Source organism: Heterocephalus glaber, unplaced genomic scaffold (genome assembly GCF_053883595.1).
Source record: "Heterocephalus glaber isolate CG9 unplaced genomic scaffold, H.glaber_assembly_v1.0 deba00000621, whole genome shotgun sequence".
Taxonomy (NCBI): Eukaryota; Metazoa; Chordata; class Mammalia; order Rodentia; family Bathyergidae; genus Heterocephalus; species Heterocephalus glaber.
This window is the reverse complement of record NW_028258153.1, coordinates 33,346,116-33,362,217: the sequence shown is the minus strand read 5'-3', so window position 1 is coordinate 33,362,217 and position 16,102 is coordinate 33,346,116. Positions and strand designations below refer to the sequence as shown.

The 16,102-nt window shown below is 50.9% G+C and overlaps 1 protein-coding gene across 2 annotated transcripts; it reads right to left on the bottom strand.

Moving 5' to 3' along the window:
* Positions 1 to 1,173: 1,173 nt before the first annotated feature.
* On the bottom strand, positions 1,174 to 15,426 carry Card19 (caspase recruitment domain family member 19). 2 transcript variants are annotated; one of them, XM_013067580.3, is made up of 6 exons: positions 15,300 to 15,426; positions 5,720 to 5,862; positions 3,506 to 3,659; positions 2,290 to 2,349; positions 2,038 to 2,109; positions 1,174 to 1,464 (listed from the first exon to the last, which is right to left on the bottom strand). In XM_013067580.3, the coding sequence occupies exons 1-6, from the start codon at positions 15,304 to 15,306 to the stop codon at positions 1,349 to 1,351; spliced, it is 552 nt and encodes a 183-aa protein (XP_012923034.1). In that variant the 5' UTR covers positions 15,307 to 15,426; the 3' UTR covers positions 1,174 to 1,348. The 2 variants fall into 2 exon arrangements, with proteins under 2 accessions (XP_012923034.1, XP_021104152.1); XM_021248493.2 differs by lacking the exon at positions 2,290 to 2,349.
* Positions 15,427 to 16,102: the final 676 nt, after the last annotated feature.

The window sequence follows — 16,102 nt, the reverse complement described above, 5'->3', positions numbered from 1 at the left end:
ACAACAGAAGCCAGGGTCCCCCAAGCCTTCTGATCTGTTTGGTCTCCCTGTGTCCACAAGTGACTTTCCAGGACAGCCCTGAGGCAAGATGGGCAGTCACCTCCAGTTCCACATGGCCAACCCCAGGCCCAAGGAGGGCACAAGGAACCAGCACCCAGGACTTGGATGAACAATGCCATTTTTCATCTCAGAGGTCTTCAAGGCTGGTGGACTGCCCTGTTCTCAGAGTCCACATCCCTGTTCACTTGGCCAGGCTGGCCCTTGTGGGTCAGGACAGGATGCATGTTTGCTTCCTGCCTCAGGCTGTGACTCTTGCTGTGTTTCTGGTCCCTAGACCCCACAGCCCGTCCTTGGCAGTGCTGACTCCTCATCCTCTCCATGGGCCCCAACCCATAGGCCCTGGGACTTCCACTCTCAGCACACAGCAGCTGGCCAGGCTGTGCAGGAGCCAAGGGACTGGATGGCGATCCAGAGGCCAAGGGAAGGGCGCTTGCAAGGAGGGTGTGGGGCACAGGGTTTCCTTAGACAATCACAAGAAGGGAACAGGAACAAGGTAGATGGAGCTCAGACCTGACCTAACATCCTGTCTTCCCCTCGACAGTGGCCCCTCCTCTGGGCCTCAGTTTCCCCATTGGGAAAGTAAGAATTATGGTTCTAATCTTCTGGGAATATAGGAATTGAAGTTGACACATGTGAACACTTGGGGAAGCTGATGCCCCTAGACCTATAGCACCCACCACTGCCCCAGACCCACAGCCTGGGCTCACAGACAGCTGGGGCGCCCAGGCCAGGGCCTCACAGAGCTGCCAAGCTCCCGGTGACAGGACCCCATCCTTGCACCTTGCCCTACAGGGCTACAGAGGGAGACTCGGTGATGGGAACCACCAAGGGCAGGGAACAGCCAAGAAGGCTCTGAGGGGTGGCAGGGGAGGGGATGGAGGGGGACATCTGAGGTGGGAGGGCCACGTGAGGCAGGGGAAATGGTGTGGGAGAAACATCTGTGGGGAGGGGACTGAGTCAGAGAGGACACGTGTCCTGGGGAGGCTGAGGTGGTGTGCATCCTGCCCTGGGCCTGGGCCAAGGACTGGCCTGGGAGAGGCCAGGGCCACATGGGGGCCTAGCCCCAGCTGGCACAGCCCAGTCACTGCCCGCCACAAGGGAGCAAGTCAGATGGAGAGGACTCAGCGTTTACTGTCATCAAGCACCTTGTAGGGTGAAGGTGATGTGCTTTGCAGAGAAATTATAAATAATGAAAAGGAAACATTTAGGAAAAGAAATGCCAGCCCCTTGGCAGGCAGTGGGGCTATTCTTTGGTTGGACAGTGGGCGAGGCCTGCCGTCTGGGTCCATCATAGCCCGCCGAGGTTGTCTGCTAGGAAGGCCAGGAGGTAGCGGCTGACATGCCTGTCGATGATGACTGGTGAGAAGCCGAGGATGCGCCGGGTCCCTGGCAGCACCTTGGGGTCTGGAGACAGAGAGTGGCGGTCACAGAGGTAAACTCTGATCTGCACTCGCAGGGCCCTAAGGGGGCTGGAGCAGGTCGAGCCCTGCCACTGTCACCCCCTCCCACTCAGACCCTGGAGGTTCCGTCTTCCGTGAGCGGCCTGTGCAGGCTTTGGGGTGCAGGGCCCTGTGGGTGCACACCTGGGCCCACACTCAGAGGCCCTCCCAGCGTGACAGACTCGGGCATCACAGGGAAGAGGGGTTCTAAGCCATGTGACCTCCGAGGCCTCCTTCCCATAGGGCCTACGACACCATGGGAGGAAAGACCCCAGGATGCAGGGCAGGCGACCTGATCCGTGTGGCTCCAGGCCACAGGTGTGGCAAGGCTTTCTAACCACCAGAGCCGCCTCCTCTCCAAAGAATAACCATCTGATTCTGGGGGTAACAGAAGCCACAAGGCTGCGGGCTGTACACACTCGACTTCTCTGGTTCTCTACAGCTGCAGAGGTGGGGCACCGAGGCGTGAGGGGCCAAGGTGCCCCCACTTCGCACAGGGGTTGGGGCCCATCCAGTCGGCCCTGGCCGGAGCACCCACCTGGAGGGCAGCAGTACAGCAGTAGGGCAAGGCCGGCGGCCAGGCCGAGGCCAGCCAGGAAGCTCATGGGTCCTGGGGAGGAATGAGCACAAGAATGAGGGCCAGGCCAGCAGGCACAAAAGGGACTGTCACCAACAGAAAGCCAGGAATGGAGCCCAACTTGGGATGGAGAAGCCCCTGGGACAGAGACAGAGCCCTGGGGGAAGAGAGAGAGACAGACAGGAAGGGGGAGGGAGGCGGCGGGGGCGTTACCCCTGTCACTCAGCCCGTGGTTCTCGCTGCCCCAGTCAAGCTCTGTACAATCTGAGTTCTCTGGAACAGAATCACAGGGCACGGTTAGTTGCAGGGTGGGCCTGAGAGCCGGGTGGTGGCCCCCAGGGGAGCCCGAGGCCATTTCCACCTCCCGAGGCTGCTGGGCCCTGACACAGTCTTGCACAGCCACCGCAGGGTAGTAAGATGGCCAGGCCAGGGAATGATGAGGTCAGGCCCTTTCGGGGAGCCTGCAGTTTGGGGTCTTCTCCTTCAGTCCAGCACCTGTGACAAAAGGACTAGCATTCCTGTTGGCCACAAGACCCCAAAAGTAGCATGAATATTCACTGTTGAAAGCCAACCACGGTCATCTTGGTGACTATCTCTCCAGGTGCAGCTGAGCAGCGAGCTTCTCCTCAGACCACCCCGTGGGCCCTTCCAGGTTACTCTACCCTCTGGACAGGCCCTGGGGGCACCTAGGAGCCTCAGAAAATGCTGTACCTCGGGCAGAGCTGTGCTTTGGCCTCAGCTATGTTCTGGAAAACTCATGGAGCCCTCACAGGGGGTTAAGGCCTATCTACCTGCCCTCGGGTGTCCACACTGCATCTGGCCTCCTCCTCAGGCCCCTAAATGGAGCCACCACCCCAGGCTTGCAGTGCCTTCTAAGGCTGCAGATATTCAGAAGACCCCAACCCTAGGGACCTGTAGTCTCCTGAGGCCTGGGGGATACTTCATGGGGACAAGACCCTCTAAACCACAATACACAAGGTCAACCAGCCACCCATGCCCAAGGGTGCCCTACAGAAACTCCGGCATGCGTAGGTGGACTGTGGCAAAAGGCGGCACCACCCTGGTGTCCGCTGTTGAGTCTGAGTAACTCAAGGCTGGGACAGCCTCAGGAGCACCATGTGGTGGTGAGGACAGGGCTGCTGTCAGCACGGAAATGAAGAGATCCTCACAGTGGTGAGGGTAAAAAAGGAAGGAGGACAGGCTGTATGGGACACCAGCTTCAGGGTGAAAACAGGCATGAGAACAAGGGACAGAAAGGAGAGAGAGAGACGCAGGTGAGACCTGCATGCCCTTCCTGGAGGCCAGGGATGTTCCTAGGGAGGGCCAGGAGACACCCAGGCCAGAATCGGGGCCAAGGACGTTCTTGCTGTCAGCAGTCAACCAATGCCCCAGCCCAGCACGAGCGTCAGTGGTGGGGACAGGGACTTACGCAGGGTGTGGCGGCTGGGCAGGTGGCCGTGCAGGGGCTGGGCGTGGATGTACAGGGCTCGGTAGAACTCCTGGCAATGCCGCTCACCGCTCCGCTGCAGGTGGCTCAGGAGGTCACAGAGCCGCAAGCGCAGCGATGCCTTGGGGTTCCGGAACTGAGGGTGGGAGGAAGGAAGAGCAGGCTGGGACGCGGCTACAGGTCATGGTGGGGCACTGGGCGCCGGCCCCAGCTTCAGCGTCCTCACCAGGTGCACAGTACCCACGGGACAGCATCACACGCAGCCCCATACTTCCTTGTCCCCACCTAGCAGCCGCAGCTTTACGGCTACTCCTCATTCCCTGTGGGGAGGAAGGTGGGAACCTGAGGCTGGAGAGGTTATTGAGAAAGCACAGGGCAGGGGACAGCGTCCTAAGTGATAGGACTTGGAGTGGCTTCCTCTGTGACCTCAGTACGTCACTTCAACCCTCTGAGACTTTTCACTTGTACAAAGGGGAAACAAAAACCCCACAACCGAGGGTCTTATAGGAATGAATGAAGTAACAGAATAAGTGATAACATCTATTGTTTTGCAATTTGTAAGAAAGAGATTCGGATATTTAAAAATTAGTTGGGGAAGAGCTGGTTCTTTTTAATGCATTTGATAGAGAAACTGGTTGTAAAGGCCAGGGGACAGGGCACTTGACACTGACCCAGGGACCCAGAGCCTGTGGCATGGTGCTGCCCCCTGGTGGCAGTACACACTGACTGTGGAAACGTAAAGCAAATAGATGAATTACAGGGGCCTCTTTTTCCTGCATAAACATCTAATTTTTTCCCCTAAATTTCCAAAATGGTCATGTAGTAGGCTTCTAATTGCACTGAGATCAACTCAAGTCCATCACTTCTTTGTTTATTTGTTATGGGGTTTCACTATGCTGCCCAGGGTGGTCTCAAACTCCTGGGCTCAAGGGATTCTCCTCCCTCAGCCTCCTGACACTACAAGTGTTGACACCACGCCTGGCTGAGCCCATTGTTTTTAAATGCAGACAGTGTCTGAGCCCATGTTGACTCCTGTTCTGTCCTCACCAACTCACCTGCCCCAGGAAAGACCCTAAACCTCAGCACATCCCTGCCAGTGGCACTGTACCTGCCACGTCATATGAGGAAACTACAGCTCCAAGAAGGAAAGTACTCACTTAGTGAGGAGGCTAGGGGCAAGCCCTGGAACCCAAAGGCCTGGTAGGTCCCTGGCAACCAGCTCCAGCCCTAGTCCTGGTGACTACAGCCAGGAGCCAGTGGCTCAGGATAGGAGCTGGAGCTTGGGAGAGGGTGTGCCCAACTCTTTCACCCAGAGTCTCTGAGACCAGAGCCACCTTAGGGTCCCCCAGCCCTGGGAGACTGGGCAGGATGAGACCTGGGACAGAGCCAGAAAGTTGCATTTGGAATGTCATCTGCAGTAGGGCCTGCTGGCGTGTCCACAGCTCTGAGGTCAGGATCTGGCTAACCTCTGGAGATAGGTGACCCTGGGCTGGAGATGGCGTCAGTAGCATACTCCATAAAACAAGGTGTCGGCCATGCCTACTTGCAGGGCTGTAGTGTGAATCAGGGACAATCTGGGGAGGAGGGTGGTTGGCAGCTTTTTACCTGGCTTTTGTGCTCGTTCCACACATGGGGACACTAAGATTCCCAGTGAGACCAGGCCCCCTCAGCACCGAGGGGCGAACCTGGCTGTGGGTCAGGGTCAACACTGCCTGACTGGGGCTAACACCCACCTTGAATGGGCTGGGCCTTCCCACCCACAGGCAGGGACGAAGTGAGTAGAAAAAAGCAGCATTTTGACCTCTGGAAGATGCACAGTGAGGAGCTGCTGTGTGGCGCCGGGATGACACCAGGCCTGGACTGCTGATCCCTCCTTCCTCAGCCCTCCTGGTTTGCTCCTGCTCTACTGTCATGTTTACTGTACACTGCCACGTGTTGTCACATGTTGCTATGCCAGCAGGCATGAGGGCATATGGAGAAACTGAGGTACAGACCTTTGGGGGCCATTCTGGACCACTCCAAAGAGACAGCTTTAAGCACAGGCAACCAGCCCAGGTGTGTCACCTGCGAGCTACCCTGAAACATCAGGTGTGCCTTCCCGAGACGACCCAGGGCCAGCAGCTGGCTCCTCCCAGCCCAGCAAGGAAGGGAACCCGAGAGGTGTGTGGGGCACCCCCACCCTCACCTCCTCAGCACCTTTTCGGCCTCCTTGTTGGTGAGCACCTGTGGGTAGTAGCGGTTCAGCTGAAGGACGATTCTGTCCACCTGCTGCTCACTCAGGCGCCCCTGGCCTGTCAGGAACGGTGTGTCCTGCACCAGGCGGTCACAGTAAGTCTGATCTGGAACAGACATGGGGAGTGCAGAGGGTGAGCAAGTGCAAGCCTGAGGGGGCCCAAAAACAGCAGCCATGGTGCTGACCACCGGAGGCCCCAGGCCTGCAGGAGGGAGACAATCTCTGGAAGGCACCTGCAGAAATGTGACATCCCAGACTGCGTGGTGGGCATCACATAGGGAGAACTACCCCAGCCTGCCAACCCACCTGGGCAGAAGATGCAAGTGGCAGGAGGTGGAGCAGGAATCCAGAAATGGCTGTACTCCCTGCCCCTCTCCTATGTCCAAGAGCTGATCGCGGAAAATAGACTTTCAGAGCTAAAGAATGTGCCATCTACCGGGCCACCCACAGGGCCATCTAGAAATAGGTGGGGCCCAGGGAGGCCATGGGCAGCTCACTGAAGACCAGGACATGGGCTTTACAGCTCCCTCCAGCTGCAGGAACAGATAGAGGAACACAGGGCTCAGTGTGGCCTATGCTGGCATCACCAAGGGACAAGACATGTCTAGAAGGCTTTAAGAAGCTTCTGCCAGCCACAAATTAGCCTGCCTTCCCAGGGAGTGGGCTGTTTTTTTAAAATCTTATCTCTCAGAGTCACCACTAAAGCACATCTTCCCCTTAAGAACGCTCTGTAGACAGGCAGGTCTGTCACACTGAGGTCAGTGTAGAGGTGGGCAGGCTCAGGGAGCACAAGATCCCCATGGGAGACAAACAGGTACCTTGCCTTGCACATCTCCAGCCACTTGTCCTGATACCCCAAGTACACAGGGGCTGGAGGAAAGGGGCTTTGTGGTATATTTTATATATGTGATTGAGGTTAGGTTGGTATCAATTCAAATTAGATTGTTACAACCTTAGGATACTATATAATCTTCATATTAATCACAAAGAAAATATCTATAGAATATAAACAAGATAAGTAAGAAGTGAGAGGAGAATAAACATCCATTACTACAAAAAAGTCAACTGAACACCAAAGAAGGCAGTAATGAAAGAAATTAGGGTCAAAAAAAGCCACAAGAGAGGGCCGGGGATTTAGCTCAGTGGTTCTACTGCCTGCCCTGCAAGCATAAGGCCCAGAGTTCAATCCCTAGTACCAAAAAAAAAGCCACAAGAGGGCCAGGGATTTAGCTTAGGGGTGCCACTGCCTGCCTGGCAAGTGCAAAGTCCTGCGTTCAATCCCCGGCACCAAAAAAAAAAAAAAGCCACAAGACATACAGAAAATGCTGTCTACAAGAGACTCATTTTAAATCTAAAGATATGATTAAGTTAAAAGTGAAGGGATGCAAAAAAAGATATTCCATATAAGTAATAACCAAAAGAGTAGGATGACTACACAAATATCAATTTTTAAGCAAAAAACTGTTAATAGAAAAAAACTACATTATGTATTAATAACAGGGTTAATTCACTAAGAATATATAATTATAACAATTACAAACATATGCTGAGGCAGGAAGTCACAAGTTGAAACCTAGTCTTGGCAATTCATTGAGACCCTGTCTCAAAATAAAAATAAAAAGGCCTGGGAAGCAAAGCTTCCAAATTCATTCCTGGAAGCAAGTATTACTTTGATTCCAAAACCGGGGAAAGATACAACCCAAAAAGAGAACTACAGGCCAATCTCCCTAATGATCACAGATGCAAAAATCCTCAACAAGATACTGGCAAACAGAATACAGAGGGTCATCAAAAAGATCATATACGAGGGCCGGGGATTTAGCTCAGTGGTTTCGCCGCCTGCTGCGCAAGCACAAGGACCTGAGTTCGATCCCCGGTACCAAAAAAAAAAAAAAGTTTAAAAGAAGATCATATACCCTGACCAAGTCAGATTTATTGCAGGGATGCAAGGATGGTTCAACATTCATAAATCAATAAACATAATGCACTATAGTAACAGAGTCAAGGACAAAAACCATATGATCATCTCAATAGATGCAGAAAAGGCATTTGACAAAATCCAACACCCATTCGTGATAAAAACCCTACAGAAAATTGGAATAGAAGGTCTTTATCTCAACTTGATTTAGGCTGTCTATGAAAAACCAACAGCCAACATCATACTAAATGGTCAAAAACTCAAAACTTTCAGGCTAAAATCAGGAACAAGACAAGGATGTCCACTATCACCACTCCTGTTCAATATTGTTCTTGAAACATTAGCCACAGCAATTAGAAAAGAGAAAGAAATAAAAGGAATAAAAAAAGGAAAGGAAGAGGTTAAACTGTCATTATTTGCTGATGATATGATACTTTACATAGAAGAGCCAAAATACTCTGCCAAAAGACTTCTAGACTTAATTGACAGATTCAGTAGAGTAGCTGGATATAAGGTCAACATTCAAAAAACAATAGCCTCTTTATATACAAATAATAGACTCACTGAGAGAGAAATTAGGGAAACAATTCCTTTTACAATAGCATCCAAAAAAATGAAATATCTAGGAATCAACCTAACAAAGGAAGCAAAAGACCTCTACACTGAAAACTACAGCACTCTGAAAAAGGAGATCGAGGAGGATATAAGAAAATGGAAAGACATCCCTTGTTCTTGGATAGGAAGAATCAATATAGTGAAAATGGCCATACTTCCAAACTATTATATAGGTTTAATGCAATGCCAATTGAAATTCCAACAATATATATCACCAAACTAGAGAAAATAATCCAAAAATTCATTTGGAACCAGAAGAGACCTAGAATAGCAAAAGAAATTTTAGGCAACAGAGATGTGGCTGGGGGTATTACAATCCCCAACTTGAAACTATACTACAAAGCTACTGTGATAAAAACAGCATGGTATTGGCAAAGAAACAGACCCAAGGATCAGTGGAATAGATTAGAAGATGCAGAAACAACTACAGATATGCTCAGACACCTCATCTTTGACAAAGGAGCCAACCATCCTCATTGGAGGAAAAATAGCCTATTTAATAAATAGTGTTGGAAAAACTGGATTTCAACCTGCCAAAGATTAAAACTAGACTCATACCTATCACCATGCACTAAATTAAGATCGAAGTGGATTAAAGATTTAAATATTAGGACAGAAACACTAAATTTGCTGGAAGATAAGTTAGGTAGAACTCTTGAAGATATCGGTATAGGAAAAGACTTTATGAACAAAACCTCAGTGGCATGGAAACTTGCACCAAGAACCAGGGATCAAACTCGGGTCCTTGCACTTGCGAGGCAGGCAGCAGAACCACAGAGCTAAATCCTCAGCCCTGGGATCTTATCTTATTAAAAAGCTTCTGCACTGCAAGCGAAACCACCAACAGAGCTAAGAGACAACCTACAATGTGGGAAAAATTTTCAGCAACTATACCTTAGACAAAGGACTACTATCTAGCATATATAAAGAACTGAAAAAAATGAGACCCCCCCCCAAATTCAAAGACCCAATTCAAAAATGGGCATCTGAAATGAACAGACATTTCTCAGACACAGAAGTAAAAGCAGCAAATAAATATATGAAAAAATGTTCAACATCACTGGTTATTCAAGAGATGCAGATGAAAACAACACTGAGATTCCACCTCACCCCAGAAAGAATGGCTGCTATCAAGAAATCAACCAATAACAAATGCTGGTGGGACTGTGGAGAGAAAGGAACCCTTCTCCATTGACTGGTGCAACCACTGTGGAATTCAGTATGGAGATACCTTAAAGAACTAGGACTAGAGGTCCCATTTGACCCAGCTATTCCCCTGCTGGGTATCTTCCCAAAAGAATTAAAAGAATCATACCACCTCGATATATGTGCACCCATGTTCATAGCAGGACAGTTCGTAATAGTGAAAGCTTGGAAACTGCCCAAGTGCCCATCAACTGGAAACTGGATAAAGATGTGGGGTTTTTATAAAATGGAGTACTACTCAGCCATAAAGAAGGAGAAACTAGAGACATTTATAGCTAAATGGATGCATATTGAGGCCATCCTCTTAAGTGAAATAAATAAGACACACATGTGTAAATACTGGATAGTTTCTCTAGTGTGAGAAACTGAGAGTGTAATTAAGGATACACACGGATGAAATGGCCTAATAACATATTTCTCGGATTGTGTTTCCATCGTGTGTCATATGACTGTATAGAAATTTAAATTAGGGAGAAGTCTGGCTTATGTGGAGTCTGCTAACTAACTGGAGTTTTTTTCCAGATCATTATTTGTTCAGTGTTGGTTTTTGGGATCTTTCTGAAACAAATCACATCCTCTGGTGTCTTGTTGGTGCTTGAGATGTTTTTTAAGTTATATGGAAAAATGTTTAAGTGCTTTTCAGTTTTGTATTGGTTGAGTTCTACTGTATTTGAATATTGTTGTAGTTTTTCTCCCCTTGCATTGTTCTCCTTTGAATGGTTTTAATGTTTTTTATGTGTGTGTATTTGATAATAAAGTTATTTTTAAAATTTTTTTAAAAAGGGCTGGGACAGCTCAGTGGCACAGTGTTTGCCTAGCGTATGTGAGGCCCTGGATTCAATCCCCAGTACCATGAAAAGAAAGAAAGAAAGAAAGAGAGAGAGAGAGAGAAAGAAAGAGAAAGAAAGAGAGAAAGAAAGAAAGGAGGAAGGAAGGAAGGAAGGAAGGGAAAAGGAAAGAAAAGAAAAGAAGGGAAGGGCCGGGGATTTAGCTCAGTGGTTTTGCTGCGCAAGCACAAGGACTCAAGTTCGATCCCTGGTACCAAAAAAAAAAAAAAAAAAGAAAGAAAAAAGGAAAGGAAAGGGCAACAAGCCCATAAAAAGATGATTAACTATTAGTCATTAGGGAAGTGCATATGAAAACCAGGAGAAGATACCACTTCACATTCGTTAGGGTAGCTATATATTAAAATGGCAAGTGTTGGGGAGAAAGTGAAAAAATTCAAACTCTTGTGCATTGCTGCACCATGGTGCAATCACTGTGGAAAAGAGGATGGCCGTCCTCAAAAACTTACACATAGACCTATTACATGGTCCAGCAATTCCATGGCTAGCTATATACCTAACCAACTGATAGCGGATACTCAAACAGATTCCAGTGTGCCAGCGTTCTTAGCAACATTATTCAAAATAGCCACAAGATGGAAATAACTCACTCAACAGATAAGTGAGTCTTCACAATGTAGTATATACATATGTACCATGGGATGTTATTCAGTCATAGAAAGGAATGGCATTCTGACACACGGATGTTACAACATGGATGAACCTTGAAAGCATATGCTAAGTGTAATGAGCCAGGCACAAAAGGACAAACGTATGATCTCATTTATATAGTGTACTAAAAATAGTCAAACTCATAGAGACAGCAAGTAAAATAGACATTACCAGGCACTGAGCACAGAGAAAGGACAGTGACTGTTTGAGGAGGACAAGTTTCTGTTTGGGATGATGAAAAAGTTGTAGAAATGAAAAGTGGTGATAGTTGTCCAACATTGTAAATGTACTTAGTGTCACCCAAAATGGTTAAAATGTTATATTCTGCATATCTAACCATAATAAAGGTGAACACATAAACTATGGTTCATCTATACAGTGAATTCAGCAGTAAAAAGAAATGAGTTATTAAGCCATGAAAAGACTCGGAGGAGTCTTAAATGCATCTAAGTGGAAGAATTCAGTCATACAAACCATATGATTCTAATTATCTGACATTACAGAGAAGGCAGTGCCATGAAGACAGTAAAATCAGTGGTTTCCGGAGTTAGGAGAAGGAAGGGATGAGGAAGTGGGATTCAGGGAATTTTTAGAACAGTGAAGCCTTTCTACATGATACAGTAGTGGTGAATAAAGGACATTATGCATTTGTTGACACTCACAGAATGTACAATTTAGGGAGTGAACCGTGATGTAAAGTCTGAATTTCAGTTAATCATTATGCACTAATACAAGGTGTTAAAAAATAGGGAAAATGGAAGGGAGCAGTACACAGGACCCTCTGGACTATTTGCTCCATTTTCTATAAACTAAAATGGCTCCAAAAATAAAGTCTTGGAGCAGGGGCACAGTTACATGTGTCTGTACTCTCCGCTTCTTTGGAGGCTAAGGCAAGAGGTTTGCTTGAGCTCAGGAGTTCAAGGCCAGCCTAGAAACACAATGAGACTATTTAATAAAGCTAGGAGTGGTGGTATACACCTATAATCCTAGCACTTGGGATGCTGAGGCAGGAGGATTTCAATTCAAGGTCAGCCTGGTATACAGAGTAAGACCCCATCTCAAAATATGAACCAATAAAAACAGTAAAATAATAAATACATAAATAATAAATGTCTATTAATTAAGGAGACTATCTATTTGGAAAATTCGATTGTTTATTTTTTATAAAAACAGGGGTCTGAGCCAGGGATTTGGCTCAGTGGTGCCACTGCCTGCTTCACAAGTGCAAGGTCCTGAGTTCAATCCCTGGTACCAAAAAAAAAAAAACCCCAAAAATCAGGGGTCACAGAAAGCAGATTAACCCTTGACTTGGGCAAATTACTTGGGAAGAGTCACAAAGGATCTTTCTGAGTGACAGAATGTTCTGTCTTGATTTTGCCTGGGCTGATAGTTTCACAGGTATTCGCATTTGTCAGAATTTATCAAACTGTTCACTAAAAATGAGTACATTTGCTTGTCAGTAGATCACATTTATATAAGGTAGATCTTTTACAAAATAGGGTTATCATGTTGCAAAAGGTGGCCTCTTCTCTGATTTCATCCTTGGGGTACTGACTCAGCAGGATTTTTTCCTTCTCAGGCCTCCCATGTCCACATGGCCAGGTATGGTGGGCAGTCTGGCTCCAGCATCTGCAACATCTCTCACTAGAGCCAAGATGAATCCCAGTGGAATCCAGGGAGCAATCCCATGTGCCAGGTGTTCAGCAGGCCTACCTATAACCAATATCCTTCCACCAGCTCTGCAATGTGCGTACAACTACCACCCTCATTTTCAGATACTAAAACTGGGGCACAGCAAGAAGATAAAGTACCTGTTCAAGACTGCAGCCAGCCAGGAAGTGGCAGATCTGAGGTCAGAACCTAGGCACAGCTATGTTGGGGTCACCTCTTGACATTCAGGCTGGCTGCCTCTCTTGTTAGCATAGAAGTCAACGGTGTAATCCAGTGCATGGGTCTGCTCCCTGCCAGACAGGAGCAAACCAGAGGCTGCCTATCTAGCACTGTCTCCCTAGTGTGCACCATGTATGCGAACAGGGCTGAGCACACAGTAGGCACGCATGAATGAGATCTGGATTGAATGGGTGCTGGTCCAAGGCCCAAGGGCGAGGTCTGTTGGTGAACAGTGGCCAGTGCCCTGAAGTGGCTTCCTTCCCCTTGGTGAGCTGCTAGCCCAGCTGGGCCTCCGCTGCCTGCAAGCCATGAGTCACAGGAGGCCTGAGTCACCTGGCACGGGCTGCATAACCCAGAGGCTGAGGCCGGCTCTGTGGCTCCAGGGCTGTGCCTTCCTGCAGTTCTAATGAGCTGTGCATGCCAACCACACACAGGCAGCCACTGGGAAGCACACAAAGAACCAAGCAAGGCCCCCGCCTTGTGCCAGGCCCTGGTAAACAAGGCCAGAACTGTTTTCATGGGATAAAGGATGGACTGCTCTGCACAAAACCCATGAGTCTTTGCCAAGCCCACACCCTCCCCTTCTCCCAGCTGGAATCAGGACCATGGACCCCACCCTTGACACCCTCACCTGAACCTCCTGAACCCAGACCAAAGCCTTCAGCCTGGCATTTGGGGCCCTGAGGCATCTGGCCCCACCTGTCCTCACTCAGTCTCCAGGCCCGAGTCTTCCTCCGTGGCAGCCCCAACCCTGCCACACTGTCTGGCACCCAGGCCCCAGTCTGAGAACACCCGATTAATGTGTGCCCAGCTGGTTGTTCTCCTCTCCAAAAGCTTCGCTGAGTCCCCAAGGCCATCTACTCCACAGCATATGAGGCAGGTCATTTCTTGGGTACATGCTCTGTGCAAACACTGTCCTCAGTGTTCGTTGACATCAGCTCACACACAAATTCATTGACGGAGAGAACTGGTGGAGGCAGGTCCCCAGTCCACGCAGAGGTGCAGTGAGCCCAGGACCAGTCTTTGGTTCTGCAAGGCTGCCCACTGCCCCACCCCCACACCACCCCACAGGCTTGGATCTCCATCTCCCATCCCAAAAAGAAAGTCTGTGGGAAGTGTCTAGAGGTCTGGTTAGTAGGTGACAAGGAGAAAGGGTGCATATTTTCACAGTCAGAGCCTAGAAAACCCCTGCCTGGCTGTGGCCTCCCAGCTGGAGGGTCTCCTTATGCAGTAAGTCTGGGACTGCCTGCTCCCCTAGGGTTGGCTGCCTCAGACATGGCAAACACCCGGCCCTGGATGGCCCCTTGGAAGCCAACACAGCTCTGAACACATCCTGGTGATCTCTCTAAAGAAGCTGGGGAATCAGGGTCTGGGCAGGGGTCTCATGCTGCCTCTGCTACTGGACAGCAGAATGGCCTGGGGCACAGGTCCCATCTGAGACTCTCTCCTCATCCATCCACAGACATGATATCCCACATGTCCCCATTCAGGACCAGAAGTGCCCAACACAGGGCCTGGTACACAGTAGGTGCTCAGAAATGGCAGCTATAAGTGTTTGAAGAGAGAATAAAGGGGAACAGTGGTGGCTGGGGTCTCTTCTGGCCTGGTAGCACCAGGTTCCCTTCTATGAGAGCCTATTTCTGTGTGGGACCCAGGTCTAGACTTCAGTGAGTGCAGTGGAGAGAGGACTGGAGACTCATGGGACCACCCTGATTCCCTGGGTCATACCAGGTGACTTCTGCCACCCGAGGCAGAGAGTGAGATCCTCTGGAAGGTCCCCAGTCCATGGTTCAATACCCTTAAGGGCTTCTCATCAAAGGGCTAAGCCCATGGAGCAGGGTCGCCCTGCTTAGTTGGCATCAAGAAGATGGGCAGATCCCCAGACCAGAGAGGCTGGCGGGGGAGGGGTGTGTGTGTGTTGATGATGGAGCCCAACAGCCTTGGGATGTGGCGAGTCCAGTCGCTGTTCGATTGCTCTAGACCCGTTCAGGACACGGGGTGCGCGCGGCTGGGGTCCCGCGGGGCCCAAGAGAAGGGAGGGAAGTGAGGCGCTGGCGTCCCGGGGGTACCACAGCCGCCCCAGGACGCAGCGCCCGTCCCGCCTCTTCGCTGGGGATGTGCAGAGCATTTCCGTGCCAGCCTCTGCAGCCCCGAAAGCACCACTTCCTACTCTCAGACCCGAGCCCATCCCGGACTCCGCCCTGACCCACAGCTGCAGGGGCCTGGTCGCCCCGGCAGTGCACCTGCGCCAGAGCTCACCTGTGGCCTTCGCTCCGCGGCCCGGCCGAGCCTCTGACAGCCCTGACGCGCAGAGCCCGGGAGACCCCACTACCTCGAGCCGCCGCCCCGCCCCTCGCCGCCCGGCCAGCCGAAGCCAAGGTCACTCGGCTCCGGCCGCCAGCCTGGCCCCGTGCCCACCTGTCATGGCGGCGGACACGGCGCCGCCCCGCCGTCCCCGCTGTCCGCCCCTCTGGCCTCCGGCCGGCCCACCGGCTCTGATGACCGCGTCCCCGCAGGACGGGCCCTAAGCTCCGCCCCTTCCCGCTAGGCCCCGCCCGGCCGCGACGGCAGAGTCGCTGTCAGCCCTAACCCGCGATCCTAATTGAGCGCCACCCCTCTCCTCTAGGCCCCGCCCTCGATGAGTCCAGCTCCCCGCTGCAGGGACTCAAAGCCACGCCCCTCAGTCCAAACAGCGCCTCCAGGGCCCTAAGCCCCACCCCTCGCTCCACCTCTCCCCGCTCGAAGAGCCTTGAACCCCGCCTCTCACACAAGCCCCGCCAGGAGCACAGCCTGCCCAATAGCCGGTGCTCGCCTCCCTGTCCCTCGCCCTTTCTCCCCGGCCGCTCCCAGGCCCTGCCCCGCCTGTGTCCCCGCCCCACAGGGATGTGGTGGTTTTTGTAGGCTGCGGGCTAAATCAGCAGCGCAGCTCCGCCTGGGCCACTGCACTCTACCGCACCCTACCTCGGGGATAGGGACAGTGAGCCTCAGCGGTGACAGGGAAAGGTCATGCCTGGGGCAAAAGGCTGGTGGGTATTCCATAGCCCCCACCCAGACCTCAGCCAAAGTGGGCAGGGCCTGCCTGGACACCAGGGAGGGTTGGGGCTCAGCGCTGTGACCTGGGTAGGGCAACCTCCATCGAGTCCCTCATCCTTACAAGGGGACACTGGCCTGGCATTATCGTTTAAGCTGCCCGAGCCTCACTTTCCTGGACTATGAAATGA

Excerpts from the sequence above, each read along its gene's own strand:
- Card19 (XM_013067580.3), bottom strand. Across the intron at positions 3,660-5,719 it reads CCAACAAGGAGGCCGAAAAG|TTCCGGAACCCCAAGGCATC; the intron begins GTGCTGAGGAGG and ends TCCCACCCTCAG. Across the intron at positions 2,350-3,505 it reads GCCCAGCCGCCACACCCTGC|AGAACTCAGATTGTACAGAG; the intron begins GTAAGTCCCTGT and ends ATTCTGTTCCAG.